General features: G+C 36.4%; 1 protein-coding gene across 4 annotated transcripts in view; it reads right to left on the minus strand.

Annotated features, from left to right (window-relative positions):
- CDC27 (cell division cycle 27) overlaps window positions 1–20,827 on the minus strand; it is a 60,596-nt gene that overhangs the window by 37,836 nt on the left and 1,933 nt on the right. For 2 of the 4 annotated variants that reach the window (XM_045525927.1, XM_045525926.1), the window contains exons 2-4: window positions 9,429–9,504; window positions 4,061–4,208; window positions 2,015–2,140 (exon numbers count right to left, since the gene is read on the minus strand). In XM_045525927.1, the coding sequence (XP_045381883.1) occupies window positions 2,015–2,140; window positions 4,061–4,208; window positions 9,429–9,504 (350 nt within the window). Of the gene's footprint in view, window positions 1–2,014; window positions 2,141–4,060; window positions 4,209–9,428; window positions 9,505–20,827 lie in introns of those variants that run through there. The other 2 variants (XM_045525928.1, XM_045525929.1) reach the window with 1 other exon arrangement.

The raw sequence follows: 20,827 nt of genomic DNA on the forward strand, positions 1-20,827 counted from the left end.
TTCATAGAGACTAGGTCTCACTGTGTTGCCCAGGCCAGTCTCATACTCCTTGCCTCAAGTGATCCTCCTAACTCAGCCTCCCAAAATGCTAAGATTATAGGTGTGAGCCACCATGCCTAGACCCTAATTTAATTTAATTCTGATGCTATCCACCTGCGGATAGCCTCAGATCCCACGGGTGGAGGGGTCAGTCCCCAGACACAAGTCGCAAGTCTGGGTCTCTGGAACTTCTGACCACCTGGCTATAAATCTGGGTTCCCACACCCCCTCCTCAGGTTTGATTAATTTGCTAGAGTGGCTAACAGAACTCAGGGAAACACTTTTTTACCAGTTTATTATAAAGGATATTACAAAGGATACAGTCCAGTTAAAAAGAAAGAGGTATGGGGGGAGGGGTATAGCACATCCATGCCCTTCCCAGGTGTGCTGCCCTCCAGGAACCTCCATGTGCTCAGCTATCTGGAAGCTCTCAGAACCATCCTTTGGGTTTTTATGGAGGTTTCATTATATAGGTATGATTGCCAGGGGGTGGGGAACTTGCAGCCTTTTGTCTGAACTCAAATTTCACAGAACAAATCCAGATTTGATCGAGGGGTTGCACTTGGGGATCTGAAGGGCCACATTTAATTAATTAATCATTAAACCATTTGCCATTAGTGATCAACTTAACCTTCAGCTCCCCCCCTCCACTTCCTAGAGGTAGGTCAGGAAGTGGGGCTGAAAGTCCCAAACCTCTAATCCTGCCCAGGTATTTCCAATGACCAGCCCCAATCCTGAAGCCATCTAGGAGCTGCCTGCCAGCCACCAATCAACTTGTTGGCATACAGAAAGATATCACTTTGGAGGTTTAAAGATTTTAGGAGTTGTATGCCACGAAACAGGTTGAAGACCAAATATATATTTCACAATATCAAACTTAACAAATTTTTGTTTATTGCTTCTCTCATCCTACTCTATTATAAACCTTTGAGGTGGGGACTGTGAATTATTTATATTTATATTTCCAGTGCCAAGTACTGTGCTTAGCTATAATGGAGGATAGATCACAAAGTTTCTTGAATATATATGAAGAATCATCATTGCATGAACTAATTTAATACTTCCAGCCCTTTTTTTCAGATAAATGAAGATATTGATATATCTTTACTTATTCCTATTCTCAAGGGTAGTGTCAATTGCTGGATATACCTCTATAATACCCCAAAATTCAACCATATAATTTATTTTTTCAAAAAGACATTTTCCATTTTATTTTTTACCATTATTCGCATTAGCCTCAACTTATCTTAAAACGGATGCTATCCTGGTTCTTTAGACAAGCAGTCCTCAGTCACTTCTTCCCTGATATATAACAGATGACATTCACACATGAGAAGCATTCCTACAGGCAGTTATGAAAAATTCCTAATTATATCTCCACTACCTACTCCCTAACTCCGTATTTCAGAATGAAAACAGGTGAGAACAATGTTATTGTAGTGATAATTTTGAATTCACTTGCTTTTTAAAAATTTAACTTAAATAAATTTAAAAATTATTTACAAAATCACAATTATTTCAACTACCACTGTAAGAAATTTCTTGTGACATACTTCAAAATTACTATGATGTATTACATGAAAACTGTTATTTTTTATTACTGAAACTTGCCTTCAAGCCTCTTTCCTAAGAGCAGGACTGATATTTGATATTACAGAAAACAAATTTCACTCTTTTTCTTCAGCAGATCACATAAAGATACTCTTTTCACCCAAGGTAAAAAACTAACATATGTGCACTCAACTGTTAAGCAATGTTGCTGTACCTATCATCATTAAGGCTAAGTGAAGAGTCAAAAATGGGAACAACATCTCTACTATTTTATAGGTTTAACAAGGTCAGAGAATCAGAAGATTGTGTACTACTACTCAGTGAAGTGCTAGTTGATAAACACAAATAAATGTAATTTTTTTAAACTACAAAGCATTCTCATATGGGAAATGCTTTTCTGACAAATTGGATCATTCTTACTTACCAATATACATGTCCCAACAATGAAAGAGTAAAACAAGCTGAATCACCAAATTCAGTAACAATATCATCATGGCTTTTCTGCTTATTAAACACTCCACCAGATAAGATCTGTTCCCCTTCTGCAAGCCTTTAAAATATAAGTTTACAGATTTTTAAAAAACAATACAAAAAGCACTTCATATAAAGACATTCTTCATTTCCAACATACTTGTCTAAGTATGGAGATGAATTTTTTTAATTAAAATTTTTTTTTTAAGAAAAATTGAGAGGTAGGAGGATCGCTCGAGGTCAGGAGTTCAAGACCAGCCTGAGCAAGAGTGAGACCCTGTCCTTACTAAAAAATAGAAAGAAATTAACCGGACAACTAAAAATATATAGAAAAAGTTAGCCAGGCATAGGTGGCACATGCCTGTAGTCCCAGCTACTCGGGAGGCTGAGGAGGAGGATTGCTTGAGCCCAGGAGTTTGAGCTTGCTATGAGCTAGGCTGATGCCATGGCACTCTAGCCCGGGCAACAGAGTGAGACTCTGTCTCAAAAAAAAAAGAAAAAAAAAATTGAGAATAGTGGTAAACATGGCTGGAAATTTATGCTCTTAAATTTTCAGTTTTGCCTTTAAAAATAGAACCAATAAAATTTAGTCTCTGTATGTATAAATCCAGTCTGAGCAACACATTCATTACTCACGTCAGAAGAACTAGAAGATGACCTGGGGAAGGGGGGCTGAATATAAATGGTTTTTCATTAATAGATGTGGTGGCTCTTCTTAGTTCTATAATTCCTTGAAAGAGGAATCTGCACTCAAATCAAACAAGTCTAATATATTTTAATTAAAAAATACGTACTTAATGCCCTCAGTCATTTTAAGATTTAAAAATGAAACTTGACTAGTACTTCCTCTCTTTTTGTTGATATTTTCTCAATATAGGAAATCATAAATATTCTCCAAATGACAAAAAATTTTCCTGATTTCACTATATATTTTTAGCGTAATCAGAGTCTATAATGGTTTGTGTTTTAAATTGTTTGATTAAAAACCATCGAAATCACCATATGGAAAACTCAAGTAAGTTTACACAGCATATCCTGAACACAAAAGGTGGATATTTAAAGTCAATGGGACTTTTAAAATATATAAATATTTATAAATGGGATAAGAATGTTAACACGTAAGAATTGGCTTAAGAAACCAGCAAATTAAATAAGAAAGTAGATTAAGAATTCAACATTAGAATCTTTGGATTTTAAAAATAATTCACTAACAACTATCTTAGAAGTTTTAAATATTATTTTAGCTAGCTTTAATTAAAAAGTCATCAATTAGTCACTGGACAAATAATGTAATTATTTATCGGTCTATGGTAACTTTGCAAGACTTATTTGTATCTTCCCACTGTAAACCTACAAACTAAATATACATAAAGGCTTTTTGAAAATATTTGTTTAGTCACTTTTACCATTATTCCCTCTCTGTTTTTAATTTTTAAAAAATTTTTTCCTTTTTTACTCCTCACCCCTTCCCCCTCATTTTTCCATCTCTTATTGCACAGAAAAAAGTTTAACAGAGCTCTCTGTACCTCTAGCTGCCTCCAAACACGGAATAGAGATAGCTGACTTGGTTTAACTGCAGTGTACAAAAGTGCTCAAGAAAACGATCTTGAAAGGAAACTACACAACCACCTAAACATAGGAGAGCACTAATCTCAAGTGAACTGGCAGGTTTTCAGGTTTATTCAACTTGGTCTTTGAAAGCAAAGAAAATATTTGTGACCATTTCAGAAACTGGTAAGAATTAGTTATAACTTAAGTTTCTCCAGAGTTAAATTCTATTATTACCATAACAATGAAATCTCCATAACATAAATAATGCCATAGGCAACAGTGTTAACATTTCAAGTGTTACTGAAATAAACAAACCCCTACAGTCCAGAAAGATATACTACAGAAAGAAAAAGAGGGAAGAAAGGCAATCAATCAGATTTAATCTGTCAAAAGAATTTTATCCAAAATTCTACAGTATAAGTGAAACAAAATTAGCTAGAAAACTTACTTGCTGAGATCAACACAACATTTTGCAAGCAGGTATTTGCATTGTGGTGTAGTACAACTGTGTCCTTTCAAGAGTTTATATGCTTTATATGCCTTTCCTGAGCGGTAATAACAGGTTGCCAGTAAAAACAAGGCTTCTTCTGAATGTACTAAGAACAGACATTAAAAAAAAGTTGGCTGTCGTTCAGTATATTGAATAGTAATCAGTTAATCTGGCAATAAACAAGGTTAACAACAACAAAAAAGGCATGCTATTTAATATAAAACAATCACTTATTAATTCAAATTTGAATTATGGAGAAATATTTTGCTAATATAAAAGTTAATTCCCCAGCTCCTGATTACCTTCTCTTTAAAAGGAACCAAGGAAATAATACAATGAACACAATCAGGGTATTCTCTGTAAATCCTTAAGAAAAGAACCCCTCCCCCCCTTTAGATAGACCACCAGCAAACCATCTTTTTTTTTTTGGTAATATTTTTCTAATAAACTTTTTGTGATGACAGAAGTCAAATTTTATTAGCAGGAGAAACTGAAGGTAAGTAAACCTAATTACCAATCTGAAATAATTCCTACATTAAAAAAATACTGCATTGAAAAAACACTTGTTTCTAACACCAAATATATACTAAATTATATTTAAGATAAAGATAAAGAAAAAAATTCTAAATTGTGAATATCTATACCATTTTGCCATCCAGTTGACAGACTTGAGCAGTAACAATAACTAAATTGCTCTCCAATGGCAAGAGCTGAGTTATTCATCAAACTGTCCCCTTTTCTTTACAGTAGGAAATGCCCCCTTCCCTTTCAGTTAATGAAAGTTAGAGTTATTTACTCTGTCTCTCTCCCAAACTGATCATCACTTCACTTCTATCCTCACAACCTTGCAACCAATCCAGATAAGTCTATAGAGGCAACAATAAAGGGGATGGAAAGAAAAGAGGAAAAACCACAAACCTATGCTTCTAAAAATGGGTTATATAAATAATACCAGTGGACTGAAGGATCTTCCAAGCCAGTGGTTTTCAAAGGGTGGTCCCTGTTCCAGGATCAGCACGACTTGGAAACTTGCTAGAAATGCAAATTCTTATGGCCCACATCAAGCACACTAAATTAGTAATTCTGGGAGTGGGAACCAGCAATTTGTGTGGTTGACAAACTCATCAGGTAGAGTCTTGCTCTGTTGCCCGGATTGGAGTGAGTGCCCTGGCATCAGCCTAGCTCACAGCAACCTCAAACTCCTGGGCTTAAGCGATCCTACTGCCTCAGCCTCCCAAGTAGCTGGGACTACAGGCATGCGCTGCCATGCCCGGCTAATTTTTTCTATATATATTTTTAGTTGTCCAGATCATCTCTTTCTATTTTTTTAGTAGAGACGGGGTCTCACTCTTGCTCAGACGGTCTCGAACTCCTGACCTTGAGCGATCCACCCGCCTTGGCCTCCCAGAGTGCTAGGATTACAGGCGTGAGCTACCGCGCCCGGCCCATCAGGTACTTCTGTGGCACACTAAAGTTTAAGAACCACTGTTCTAAAGTACAAACTTGCCATATCTTCCTGAAAAGTCAACTCCATTTCAAGATTTGGGATAAAATAGTAATTTGAAATTTTACTCATAAGTTTTTTGTCATGTATACCTGCAAGCAAAAACCAACAGAACCCTTCTTCTTTGGTTCATCTTATGATTTTTCATGAAACCCTTAAGTAAGAAATAACATACAGTAAATGATAAAAAATTTTGGCACATGTATGTTAATGGGATACATAGCAGTACTAGTGCTACAGGTGCAAAAAAACCGAATGGTGAGCTCAGGAGTTCCAGACCAGCCTGAGCAAGAGCAAGACCCCATCTCTACTAAAAAATAGAAAAAATTAACTGGGCAACTAAAACTAGAAAAAATTAGCTGGGCAAGGTGGTATGCAGCTGTAGTCCCCAGCTACTCGGGAGGCTGAGGCAGTAGGACTGCTTGAGCCCAGGAGTTTGAGGTTGCTGTGAGCTAGGCTGATGCCACGGCACTCTAGCCTGGGCAACAGAGTGAGACTCTATCTCAAAAACAAATAAATAAAAATAAATAAATCATATTTCATACATATGTATATATCTTGAAGGGCCTACCCCATTAGTTGCATTAATGTATTTTTTCCTCATAATCTAACACTATTTCTATTTGTTCCATAGCACCCATTTCTATTTATTCTTAACAGTTAATCAATTAGCAATGGAGAAAAGCCTTGGTCAAGGGGATTGGGTATTGGCAGTGGGAAGGAAAAATATGTGGTTACGGTGGGGGAAAGGAATATGGAGGGAGATAATAAAATTAAAACAGAATTAAGACAGAATTTTTCCAAACAGCAAATCTTAACTCACTAGTGGACTGGGAAGTCAATTTATTAGGTATCAACCTGCATTAAAACAACAACAATAAAAAATCACTCAATAGAAATGTCAGAGTACATCATATATAATAATAAGAGTAAAAAAAAAATCTGAAAAGCTACTGTAATAGGATTTGCTAGGGGAGAGAGGGAACTTCTAAAGGACTTCTTGTGTGCCACAAACTACAGGACATTCTTTACATATATTACCATATTTAGTCCTTAAAAGTATCTTGTTAAATAGATAGTTCTCTTCCCATTTTAAAGATGAAGAAAATTAGGCTGAGACTAACTTCTTTCCTAAGATCAAATGACTAATGAATATCTGAGTTGAGATGCTCTCTAATATCATTCCACTGTTCTTTCCCTCTTAAACCACAATCTTATACAGACTATGAAACTCTTGGGAGAAAGACAAATGGGTGACAAGGAATTAGTGAAAATGAGAAATTATTTCAAGCATTTGGCTTTCAGAAGATCCTACCCATCAACTTCTTTAGCCTCATGCCTTGCTGGATGTCTTTCCCCAAAACATAGGAATTGCCACTAGTGGCATAGGCCAGGGAGCAAAGGGTCAAAACACGTTACATCCAGCATTACTCACTCTGATCAACTGATACTGTCAGCCACAAACACCATGTTGACAAGAATCCTGAGGTTGGTTCAGTGGAAATGAGTACTGTGGTGGATTAATGATGCCTACTATGGTTGCAAATCAGAGAAGTGGCAGATAATTGCTACTCTTGGTAAAATGTAATCAGGTAGATCTACTACTTACTGCCTGTGGACATTGGTCTCAGTTTCTTCATCTATAAAATGGCAATAGCAATGTCTGTCTTACAGGATTATTGAAGATTAAATACGTAACTAATATTAAGTACTCAGAATAGTACACAGGTAAGAAATTAATAAATAGAATTATTGTGGTCATTTTTATTGAGCTGGATAATACCTGCTCTCAGTGCATTTAAATTCTGAAATCTTCCCTCATAGAAATATATGGTTAGGCTCTATATTGAGAGAAACTAACATTTACTGAGTAACTTTCCAAGCCTCAAGCAGAAAAACCGAATTAAACAAACACCTGAATAAAAAAAGGTAACACTGTTTCTGGTTGAGAAGGAGAGAAAAATATAAAATAATAGAGATGTCAATATTTCCTAAATTAATTTATAGATCAGATCAAAATCTTTGTATAATTTTAAAATAATAAAATGCACATGGAAAAATGAAAGAGTGAAAAAAAGGGTAAAAAGGTAAAGACTTCTTATTATAGAATGAATTAGAAAGGAAAAAAAGCAATGCAGGAGGTATGCCTTATTAAATATTAAAAGATAACAGTGTAAATTATAAATATGATATTGGGTTAAAAACATAAAATTAACTAATGGAACAGAGGAGAGATTCTGGAGGCAGAACCAAACATTTTTAAAAATTTAAGATAAAACCAAGTAAAATACTAAGTGGGAAGAAAAAAAAGCACTACTTAATATACAATATTGACTAAATTAAATAATAATGTGAAATAAAATAATTTCTGGCTCACATCTTACTCAACATACTATTATAAATTCTTTAAAATTTTTTTAAACTACAAAGAACCATATATTTATTGTAGTTGTAAAAAGACAATTTTCCAGCTAATGAGGCAATAAGAAAAATTACAAATGACAAAGTATATATGCAATAAACAAAGATTAGCTCATAGCAATGGGAACAAATTTTAAATACTTGAGAAAATATCCAGAATTCCTAATAGTTGTAAAAACATAAGTCAAAATACTTCACATTTCTCAAGTAAGCAAAAAATACATCAAAATTAGGCCGGGCACGGTGGCTCACGCCTGTAATCCTAGCATTCTGGGAGGTCAAGGCGGGCGGATTATTTGAGCTCAGGAGTTCAACACCAGCCTGAGCAAGAGCGAGACCTCGTCTCTACTAAAAATAGAAAAGAAATTATACGGACAGCTAAAAACATATATATATAGAGAGAGAGAAAAAACTAGCCAGGCATGGTGGCGCATGCCTGTAGTCCCAGCTACTCGGGAGGCTGAGGCAAGAGGATTGCTCGAGCCTAGGAGTTTGAGGTTGCTGTGGAGCTAGGCTGACGCCACGGCACTCTAGCCCGGGCAACAGAGTGAGACTCTGTATCAAAAAAAAAAAAAAAAACATCAAAATTGTCAAATCTGATATAGATAGGATTATGAAGAAGTTGTATTCTTATGTTGTCAGTAACACCCCAGATTATTACCTTCTTTCCACTGGGTTAACAACTGGGCAAAAGGTAATTTGTTGTAGAAATGATCATACCCTTGACTTATAAATTCCATTTTAGAGTATATAACCCAAGGAAATGACTCAAAATAAAAAAAATGCTGCACACAATTGCCTATACCAGCATCTTAGAAACAGAATTAAAACTTACTAGTTAAAGAGAAATTATAACTTAACAGAAACAAAACATACATTACCACTAATGTTTATTGAGCATTTATTATCATGCCAGATGGCTGTGCCAAACGCTATAAATATAGTATCTTATTAAATTTTTTAATTCTAAGATACAATTATTATCTTTATTTTATAGATGAAAATTCTGAGATCTTCAGACATTAAAGTAACTTGTCCAAGGTTCTAAAATTGTATATTTAAGTGACACGGTTAGGATTTTTAGATTCTAAATCCATGCTCTTAGCCATAGAATATAGATTCTGTTCTAATAATAATAATAAAAAAAACCTGGGAAAAAATACTTAAAGATTGGAAAATGATTAAGTAAATCATAGTGCATGAATCTGAATCAACTCTACAGTTATTAAAAGCAACATGTAAGAGAACTACACAAATACAAAAGTTCTTATAAACTAGAGTCAATCAGAAAGAAAAAACAAGAAAGTGATACCCAAAATCTTGTTACAGTCATAAAAAGTGATAGAATTCTATACATTTTATTCATTTATAGTGTTTTATAGAAATGAATAGATTACAAACCTTCTGCATACAGCCGTTCTGCGAGGAAAACTGCATCTCGGTAAGCATAGTGGTTTAGTGCTTGCCATATAGCAGCCTGTAAGTGCAGTAAAAAGAACATAAATATGCATACATACAGAGTTTCAAGGTAACTACTACCACAGAGCTTTGCATATAATTCTCAAATTAATAACCCTAATTAAGTGATGAAACCTCAATGCCCACAGAAGAAACTCCACAGAGTGTTAGATAAGGCTCTTCACAGCATGGCCCCTAATATATCTGAGTTTATGCATTCAACTCCATGGACTTTTAAGCTTCTGCGCCTTTGCACATCCATTTCCTTCATCGGGTAATGTGGGCTCCCTCACCAACCTCCCCTTACAAATTCTCATCTCTAAAGACCCAGGTTAAATAACATTTATTCCATAAAGCTTTCCCGGCTCATCTCTAGCCATTTCTTTTTTAACATACATCTTCTAGTAGAGCACTCATATCATATTACAGTTATTTGTTTACAGGCTTGCCTACTCTACTAAAGTGCAGGCTCTTAATAGCAGTGGTTCCCAACCACATTACTTGATACGCATGAGGGAGATGTTTTAATGTATGTCATTCTCCCATAAAAACTTCCCCACCTATTACCTTTAATGCCACCCAATTCTCACCCACTCAAGGAAGCATACTGGAATGCAAATGAATAAAGTTATCATTGAAATAGCCTTTAATTTATTTGAATATGTTTTAGAATTATGAAACATAAAATATATATCAGACAGAAGGACATCTTAAGTAACAATAAACAAAAACACTTAGACCTATGTACTCTCCACTCAGCTCAAGAAATAAAATATTACTGATATCTTTGAAGCCCTCATGTGCTCCTTTTTGATAATATAACCTCTTCCTGCCCTAAAGAGGAAATACCCCGGATGGGACGTATAGACACCCTAAATTTTGTTGACCTTTCTTTTGGTTTTCTTCACAATTTTATACATTTGAATATATCATCCCTAAGCAGTATAACATTTACTTTCCCGTTTTTGAACTTTATTTAAATACAAAGTGTTGTACATATTGTTATGACTTGCTTTTGAAACCCAACATTATATTTTAAAAATTCATCGTTGATATGTAGCTGGAATTCATTTTAATTGCTGAATAGTGTTTCCATTGTATAAATATACCAAATTTTTTTTTTTTTTGCAATTATAGCAATACTGAAACAAAAACTCTCATATTCATCTCTTGAGGAACATGTTTAAGAATCTTTCTAGTCAGGCACAGTAGTGTGTACCTGTAGTACCAGCTACTTGGAAGGCTGAGGTAAGAGGATGGCTTGAGATCCAGGAGTTCGAGGTTGTGATGCACTTTGTGCCTGTGAGTAGCCACTGCATGCTATCCTGGGCAACATAGCCAGACCCCATCTCAAAAAAAAAAAAAAAAAAAAGGCAACAACCCCTAAACCAAACCAAAACAAACAAACAAATGAAAAAGAATCTCTCCAAATTAGGATATATATACTTAGGAGTAAAATTACTGGGTTGTTGAACATGTACATGCTCATCATTAGTAGGTAACGTCAAATTATTTTCTGAAATCATTGGGGTTTGTTTTTTTTTTTTTTTTTTTGGAGACAGAGTCTCACTCTGTTGCCCAGAGCGCCGTGGCGCCAGCCTAGCTCACAGCAACCTCAAACTCTTGGGCTCAAGCAATCCTCCTGCCTCAGCCTCCTGAGTAGCTGGGACTACAGGCATGCACCACCATGCCTGGCTAATTTTTTCTGTATTTTTCTATATTTTTAGTTGTCCATATAATTTCTTTCTATTTTTAGTAGAGATGGGGTCTCGCTCTTGCTCAGGCTGGTCTCGAACTCCTGAGCTCAAACGATCCGCCTGCCTTGGCCTCCCTGAGTGCTAGGATTACAGGCGTGAGCCACAACGCCCGGCCAAAATCATTGGTTTAATTTACATTCTCATTAACAATATATGAGTTCCCATTACTCCGCATCCTTGCCTACACTAAGTATTGTCAAACTTTTAAATCTTTACCAATCTGATGGAATGAAAGTCTCCAATTAATTTTTAAAATATAGATCATTTATAAACTTACAAATTTTTAATAAACTACTTTTGAGATATCTCACAACTGATCATGATACAACACAGTTATCTTTTATTTTTAGCATGTCCACAAGTTCATAATTTGGATGACTTAATAAGGGTTACAATGAGCTAGTAAAATCTGTTTACCAATCACTAGCTAATATTGTAACTGTACATCTGGATTATGTTAAGTGATTAAATATGCCTTGAATATAGAAAAAGCTCAATAAATTTTGTTAAATAAGCAAATATTTATTCCTAATAGTAGTCAATGACTTAGTCCAAAGGTATATTTTTTTATTTCCTCAAGAAAGAATAGTAAGGAACTTGGCTGGGTGCAATGGCTCACGACTGTAATCCTAGCACTCTGGGAGGCCAAGGTGGGAGGATTGCTTGAGCTCAGGAGTTCGAGACCAGCCTGAGCAAGAATGAGACCCCATCTCTACAAAAAACAGAAAAATTAGCGAGGCTTATGGTGTGTGCCTGTACCCTAGCTACTTGGGAGGCTGAGGGAGGAGGATCACTTGAGCCCAGGAGTTGGAGGTTACAGAGAGCTATGATGACGCCACTGCACTCTACCCAGGGCAACAGAGTAAGACTCTGTCTCAAAAAAAAAAAAAAATATATATATATATCTAGAACATCATATAAATAGAATCATATAATATTTAAACTAAAAAAAACCTTAGTTTTGACTATCCTATAGTAACACAGACACAGGCAGAATTTTTTTCCTATGTTTGTGTTCTTAACCCAGTCATTTCTTGCTACTTCAAAGAACTAGCTAACACTCTGCTACTCAAAGTGTGTTCCTTAGAGTAGCAACACTTGCATAACCTAGGAGTTTTCTAGAATGTGTAGAATCTCAGACCCTACCAGTCTGCATTTTAACAAGATCCTCATATGAATTATATGCATATTAATATTTGAAAAGGCTGATCTAAAAGATTTATTCTAAATAAAAACCCCCTTGCTCAAAAAAATCCCCAAAGCCAAAGAGGGGGTTTCATCCAATGTTAATCTAAGGTGTTATGAGTGAAATAATTTCTAATTCTACAGGCCATGTCCCTTTGCTTTAAAGAAAGGCTTGAATCACTCAAGTCCCAAGCTCTCTTGTTACAGGTCTTCACATTTCTTCTTGGTCCCCATTTCTTAAACCTATTAAAATATTTTATGTATCAATGGAAATTAATCATGAATACCACCTCCTATCACAATCCACCCAAATAAGGCTACTAAGAAATCTCCCTTTGGTCTGAAATTTAACGTCAACTTCCATTTCACTTTCCCCAATATTTTCAGAAGTAGTTGGCATATCCTGTTAGATGCCTTCAACAGTGACAGTTTCTAGGCTGCTCTGAATCAGAGAAATCCTGGGATTTCCAGATGCTTATAACTAACTCTGTACTAAAGATAATTTGTTGCCAAAAAAGCTGATTTATCCCAACACCTCCTAGTCTTAATTTTCAGAAGACAAAGGGGTTCATACAATTGTAATTTTGCCATACTTCAGTTCTCTGCCAGCTGTCTTACATGCTTGTTTCTGGAATACCTCCATATAAATTAATACCACAATGTCCCTCAATCTCACAAAATGGAGAACACTGGCTCCCAATAGACTCAGGTCCACACCCCTTTTGCAAATGGAGCAACCAAGGGGCACCAGGCAGCACCCAGAAGACTGGGCAGTGGGTGGGGCAGGGGATGCCCTCTGGTCCTGAGAATGGGTTATTTAACTAAGTCAGGGCTGAGGATGTCCATAATGAGTATGCAAACTGGACTGTGACCTGGCAAACCCTGTGGAGTGTGCCATTTCACAGAGACCCCATCAGACCCCAGTTTCCATCTCTATCCCCCATTCACCCAACCCAGGAGGCAGAGAAGGGTCTTCTTGCCTGCAAGCTGTGTTGGAACTCATCCTGTCCCTGAATTACGTTCTTCAAACACAAATATCTTCACTGAGAAACAGGAGACAATAGTGAGAAGCTCAAACTCCTGATCTACAACTTACTAGTCATGGGCAAGTAATGTTATGGCTCTTAAGTCTTACTCTCTTCATTTAAACTGTAAGACTCCAGTTGAGTACATATAACGATTCCTAGCACATAGCTAATGATTACATAATAAATTTTAGCTACTGTCATCATCATCTTCCTGACACCATCATGTCTTCCTCCCTGATCAAAATCTTCTAATGGTTCCTCTTGGAGAAACCTAGAGTTTACAAAAACATACCTACAGAATAAAGCACAAACTCCTTAGTAAGATTTTCAGATCACATCTGGCTTCAACTTCCCTCTTTCAGCTGTTTTCACATCCCACAAAAGCTGCCTATTGTCTAGAATCAGAAAAATCCTCCATTAGTTCCTAAAAATTAACTGTATTTTCATACTTCAAAGTGTTTGCTAACATTGTTGCCTGTTTGATCTGTTCTTTGTCTTTAATTTCTGTCTCCTCCTTAGATTTTATTCATTCTTTCTTCCAAATTCAGCTTGCATGTTCTCTTGCCTTTCGTGAAGCCTTCCTAGAGCTATCTCATGCAATTATTAACCGCTCCATACTATGAGGTTCTGGATAATTTTGTTTCTGCTTTCTTATATCAGGTTGTTTATTAGAATTACTTGGTTATTAGGCTATTATTTTGCCCTCAACTTATTGAGGACAAAAACCAGATTATTTTTCTCTGTAATTCGTTCATTATCCTAGTTAACTAGTTACTTCCCTAATTATCCTAGATAACTGCCTTCAAACATAATAAATGCTCAATAAATGTTTGCTGAATGAATATGTGTTTTGGAACTCTGAATCTATTTTGCATTTACTGACATACAAACTTTTAGAAACCCAGTCTGGAGCTAAAACACAAGTTAAGACAGTCTTACTATAATTAACTTTTACTGCTATGAATAAAAGGGAACATTAATGTTGACAATATAAAACAATATAAAATTGCATCTAGTTCTTTCTTCCTTGCCACAATAAACAAAACATTGAAAAGCAAAGGAAGAATCTGGGAAGGAGATTTGGGTCAAAGTCTGACAGAAGGGTTGGAATAGATCAGGCTTCGGGCAATAAAATCTTGGTGGTGTGATCTATAAATACTTGGAAGATACCCAGACTTTTCTAGATAGTAGCAGTTTAGAGCATGTTGTTTACTTCCCTCCATACTACTCAGATCATTTACCTTGTCATACCACTTGGTGTGCCTACCACTTTTGAAAAACATCATTCAGCCATCCAGTAAACTTTCACTGAACACCCCATCTACTTTGCTACATGATCCTGATTTCAGCAAAAAACAAAATAATGTAAAAAACCTAACTAGTTTGAGAAAATAAAGTTATTCAGGTGGGCTACAGAAAGGCTTAAAACATTTTGGATTTTTAGGTATCTACTGACAATAAGAAATTATGAATAAGCCAGCCATTATCCACAAGCACCTGGCTGGTCACTGTCTTTGTGGGTGCTTTTGCTTTCTTACCATACAATTAGGAAGCTGAACCGTAGAAGAAAAATATATGGGGTTAGTAAGGAGTGAATATAAACTCACCACTATCCAGCCTACATTTCCTGTACACTACAACATAGCAAAGAGATAGATAAAAGGTAATGTGATAAACTATAGATGTTCTCCTCTGAGAATTCCAACATTTGAATTGCATAGCAACCCAAAAAATATCACTCAGAAAACAGCATGCTAGGCCAGGCACAGTGGCTCACGCCTGTAATCCTAGCACTCTGGGAGGCCGATACAGGTGGATCGTTGAGCTCAGGAGTTCGAGACCAGCCTGAGCAAGAATGAGACCCCGTCTCTACTAAAAATAGAAAGAAATCAGCTGGACAACTAAAAATATACGTAGAAAATTAGGCGGGCATGGTGGCGCATGCCTGTAGTCCCAGCTACTTGGGAAGCTGAGGCAGAAGGATCGCTTGAGCCCAGGAGTTTGAGGTAGCTGTGAGCTAGGCTGATGCCATGGCACTCTAGCCCGGGTAACAGAGTGAGGTTCTGCCCCGCCCCCCACCCCACAAAAAAAGAAGAAAACAACATGCTAAAAGGCATTCAAATCTAATTTGACTCAACAATTATTTTTTCAATGCTTAATATCATCTCCATACCCTAATTCAGGGCACATACCCCTGCCACTTACTAATCAAGATGACCAAGTCATTTCTCTGAGCTTTAATTACCTATAAAATAAAGGTTAAAAACCCCTAATTCCAACATAGGTGTGTGAAAATCTAGCTCTGTGCTTTATTAAATTCTAAACTCTCAGAGTCAGATCTGGTCTTTTGGTGTTCCTTCCAGACCAGGTATGATCTAGGGCTCTGGAAACACGCACATAGGTATCTTTCAAAATGACATTCACTTTTGAAATTAGGCAACTGCAGTAATAATGAAAGGAAGAAACACAATAAACGTTTACATTTTTAAAGCAGACTGCATTTTGCCTGGATTACTTTAATAGTATCTTAATTGGCCTCTCTCAATTCCTTTCCACCTTATGAGCCATTCCCTCCCTGTGGGCTTTTCACAAATCAGATCTGATCATGTTAACCCCTTGCTTAAAATCCTTTAGTGGCTTCTCTTTGCCCTTATGATAAAAACTAAAGCCACTAGACTAGGCAGTGTGGTATGGTCCATGCTTATCTCTCCAGTTCATCTTTTATCATGTTCTCTTATGCCCTCTGTGCTAGCACCATAACAGCTTTCTTTCAGCTCCTTAAATCTGCCATGTTACCCTCCTGCCACAGTCCTCTATCTGTGCCATTCACTTTAACTGGCACACTTCCATTCCTCCAACTGAGATTATAGTCCTTCAAATTCCTTTCTGAGAGAGGGCTTTTTGGGGACGCCCAGATGAGATTAGGCATGCTTATTATACACTCTAATAGCACCAAGTACCTTTCCTTTGTAATACTTCTCAATGCTATAATTTTATATTAATTAGGAGAGTATTTCAGTAATGTCTTCCTCACTGTATTATAAACTCCAGGAAGGCAGGGAGTACATACGTTTTTGTTCACTATTACACTACCAGCATCTATCACGTACTTTTAAAGCAGGTGCTTAGTAAATGTATGTCAAATGAAAAAACAAATGATCTTTACCTTCTGGCAGTCATCCTGCTGTTAGCACTTTTTTTTTTTTTTTTGAGATGAGACAGGGTCTTGCTCTGTTGCCTGGGTTAGAGTTGCGGCATCATAGCTCTCTACCACCTCAAACTCTTGGGTTTAAGCGATCCCACTTGCCTCAGCCTCCCTTGTAGTTGCAACTACCACCACACTTGGCTATTTTTTCTGTTTTTTTGTAGAGACAGGGTCTCACTATGTTGTCCAAGCTGGTCTTGAACTCCTGGCCTCAAGTGATACTCTTGCCTTCTTGCCTTGGCCTCTCAAAGTGTTAGGATTACAGGTGTAAGCCACAACACCCAGCAACCATTCTTGTATGTTAGTCTTAGCCTTAAGTCTGTATTTCTGGATGTATATTAAATAATTAAGGATCTCTGGGAGTCTCTGTTGAAAGAAACTCTGTGATAAATAGAAGGATTATTTTATAATACAAATAATTACCACCTAATTACTCCTTTATGAAATCTGGGGATTTCTTAAACACCCATGTGTTTACTTTTGCCATAAGTGAAAGAAAATGGTTAAGCAGAAGGAAGACCCAGGATCTGATGCTGGAGATGACCTGCACTCAAACTTGTGTGCCAGCTCTTCCAGCAGTGTCACTTTGGGGAAAATATTTTTCTTGGCCTCAATTTCCTCATCTGAAAAATGGGGCTTTATTTCTTGGAGTTGTTCTGTGGGTTAAACGAAATGATACATATACAATGCTTTTAGTATATTGAGTGGCACACATTAGGCACTTAAAACCTTTTCCTTGCCTATCTCTTAACATAAATTCAATAAATATGATTTATAGTTTCCAACACATAACAGCTCCCCAACATATCTGCTACAGTTGCTTCTTTTGCAATACACAAGCCACAAAAGACCCAAATGATTAACCAGCTATCTTAGTACTATGGATCACCTGGAAAATTTGACACATACATACTAAAGCCATAAAATCCTAGAACTTTGAATTTTTTTTCTTTTTAAAATTAATGAAATGAAAGAGAGGAAAAGTATCATGATCAAGAGTTCTATCCATTTCTGATTTAAAAATCAAGCTTTACTCAGAACAATATCATATCTTTATTGCCAATTATTAAGAGCATCAGAAAGAGACAGTGAGGTCAGCCAACTCAAATTTCTATAAACCTCAGAAGTAAAACTTGCCAGTTAGAGAACCCCACATACAGCTTCCATCCCTGCTCTGCTCAATCACCTGTAAGTTCCTGAGTGGTGGTGTCTCTTATAGGGGACCGGAGTAGGGAAGGAATTAGTCTCTAAGGCACTACAAATTAGTATCTGAGGGTAAGCAGAGCTAAAATCAGCTCCTCTGCCCAACTGATGGTGTGGGCCTTCCCCTAAAAGAACAGCCCTCAGTCAGTGCATTATTGCTAGAGTTTTTCCTACAAATTAAAGCCTGATGGATGAAATGCTGCTAGAAGAAAGTTATGAAGCCAAACAGAGAAACACTCCTTCCTTCCTCTCCACCCAAAAACTATTTAAGAGAAATCCCCCAAATAAGTTAATGTGTCACCCATTGCATTAACTTAAAAGATAAATAAACCAACAGCATAAAGTTGTAAAATTCCTTACTTGCTAGCTATTCTTAAACATGAAATATTATTTTAAATATAAACAAACCTCTGTAAGTTGTACTCAGAGTTAAACGTCACTTCACTATTTTTTACTATAGAAAATTTGTTATAAATTTTATGTTTTTGTTATAAAAATTTTTTTATACTTTTTTGTTCTTGTTTTTGTCAAAAAATAAAATAGCTGCCTCTTTTTAGATCACAAAACAAAGGGCTAATGAAAGCTTCAGATAACATAAGAAGGTATAAGAAGAAAAAAATCACTGTTGAATTTTCATATTACACATTATAATCTAATTTCTAGAACACTAATTTAGTTTAGGTCTGTATCAGTGGTTCTCACTGGGGGCAACTTTGTCTCCCCCAACATTTAGTACTGCAAGGGGGTAGAGGTCATGGATGCTGCAAAACATTCTACAATGCACAGTCCCTAACAAAGTATTAGCTTGCCCAAAATGTCAATATTACAAAGATTAAGAAATCCTGGTTTACATTACCATGTAGCTGGATTATTCTACTAGTTTGTATGTCTAACTCTTGTCTCCTCCCTCTTTCCTAATGGCACCAGATTAGTATTCCCAAAGTGCTTTTGTTACATAATTCTGCTCAAAAACTCTTCTGTTCACATAATGGCTATTCATTACCAACATACATTAAATCGAAATTTCTCAGCCAGGATAAGTCCCCTATAACCTGATTCTACCTGACCAGTAAAACCTTATCTCTTCCTGCTTTCAATTTCTATTCCAGTCAAGGCTGTAATATGTTATTGTTCTCTTCTTAAACCTGCGGACCCCGAGCCCCACCCCGCAGTCCATGGAAAAGTTGTCTTCCATGAAACCGGTCCCTGGTGCCAAAAAGGTTGGAGACTGCTGCTAAACATCATTCTCAACTTTGGTTTGCTCATGCCATTTCCATGTCAAGAATATTCTTACTTTTCTCTATCAATTTGAACTCTTCCCATTTTCTAAGGCTTTAAGATTTACTCCTTCGAGAAACCTTTCCCATTTTTCTGGCCTATAAAGATCTCTTTTTTTCCTGAATTCCTTTATTATTGTCTGTGCAATCAAATATATACTGACTTGTAACTTTATCCAATTTTTCCTGTTAAGCATTCTTATCTTCCCAATAACACTAGAACTCTCAAAAGATTAGGGGTTATGTTGCCATATTTCTTTCTTTCTTTTTTTTTTTTTTGAGACAGGGTCTTGCTTTGTCCCCAGGGCTAGAGTGCAGTGGTGTCATAGCTCATTGCAGCCTCAAACTCCTGGGCTCAAGCGATCCTCCTGCTTCAGCCTCCCAAGTAGCTGGGACTATAGGTGCTCACCACCACACCTGGCTAATTTTTCTATTTTTTGTAGAGATGGGGTCTTGCTCTTGCTCAGGCTGGTCTCAAACTCCTGGCCTCAAGTGATCCTCCTGCCTTGGAGGTTCGGCCTCCCAAAGTGCTAGGATTACAGGCATGAGCCACGGCACCCACCTTGTCTCCATATTTCTATTGGTGGTCTCACAAATATCTCCAACTTAATTTGTTCAATGCAGAATTATTAATCACCCTCCTTCAAATCTGTCCCCCCAAAGGATTTCCCATTTCTTAAATGGTGAAATCCAAGCAATCATTCTTGATACCCTCCCCTACACCTAATCAATTTCCAAGTCTCATTGGTTCTACCTCCCAAATATTTCTTGAATTTCTTCCTTTAAAACATCTCTTAAATTTACCTATTTCTTTCCTATTCCACTGCTACCACTTTAGTCTAGGTTACCTTCATCTCTAAAACTACTATTTTTACTATTGCCAGCCCCCTCCATTACATTTCTCATATAGTAACCAAAATATGATACTCTCTGAATCCATGTTCCAATGCTGTCCCTAGTCATCCCTAGTCAAAAGTACCCCCTCACTATCTAATGATCTCTAAAACAACATTGTGTATATAGTACCCAATTACTACAGTGCTTATTAAAGCAAGTTTCAAAAGGCTTGTTTACAACTTCATCCAACACTTCTGTGAAGTCTTACTTCTAGGAATAATTGATAAATCTATATATGTCTTTGCCTCTTTTTTAAAAAACAAATTTCACCAGGTGACATTTATAAACATCCAAATAAGTGCTCATTGAAGTCACTTAGGTGAGCGTGTCTTCCCAAATAATTATTAAAAATAAAATTAACTGACAGAACTTCTGCCTCATAATATATGAGACTTTTGTAAAGACTCAAATATAAAGTAATACTTTTCTATGAGAGGTAATTTGGGGAGGAGCTTTAATTTAGGCATATATGGTATATCAGATTGGCTATTCCATGTTAAAACTTTAAAGAAAAAAAGCAGAAAACAGTTGCTCATCTTTTCTGTCAACTTTTTCCTATGCCTAGTAATACCATCAACTCTGAGGCATTCCAAGAAAGGAAATAATTTTCCAGCTTACTCTCATTCCTTCCCAAATACATGCAATCTGTCATCAAAAAAAAAAAAAAAGACAATATCTTACTTATCTGTCCTATTTTTATTCTCTTCCTTACTAATTCCTTTCCCATCTGCAGCACTATTCCTGATTATTGATCTTTATCAGTGGAGCCAAAGTTGCTTGTTTCTACCAC

Source organism: Lemur catta, chromosome 15 (genome assembly GCF_020740605.2).
Source record: "Lemur catta isolate mLemCat1 chromosome 15, mLemCat1.pri, whole genome shotgun sequence".
Classification (NCBI taxonomy): domain Eukaryota; kingdom Metazoa; phylum Chordata; class Mammalia; order Primates; family Lemuridae; genus Lemur; species Lemur catta.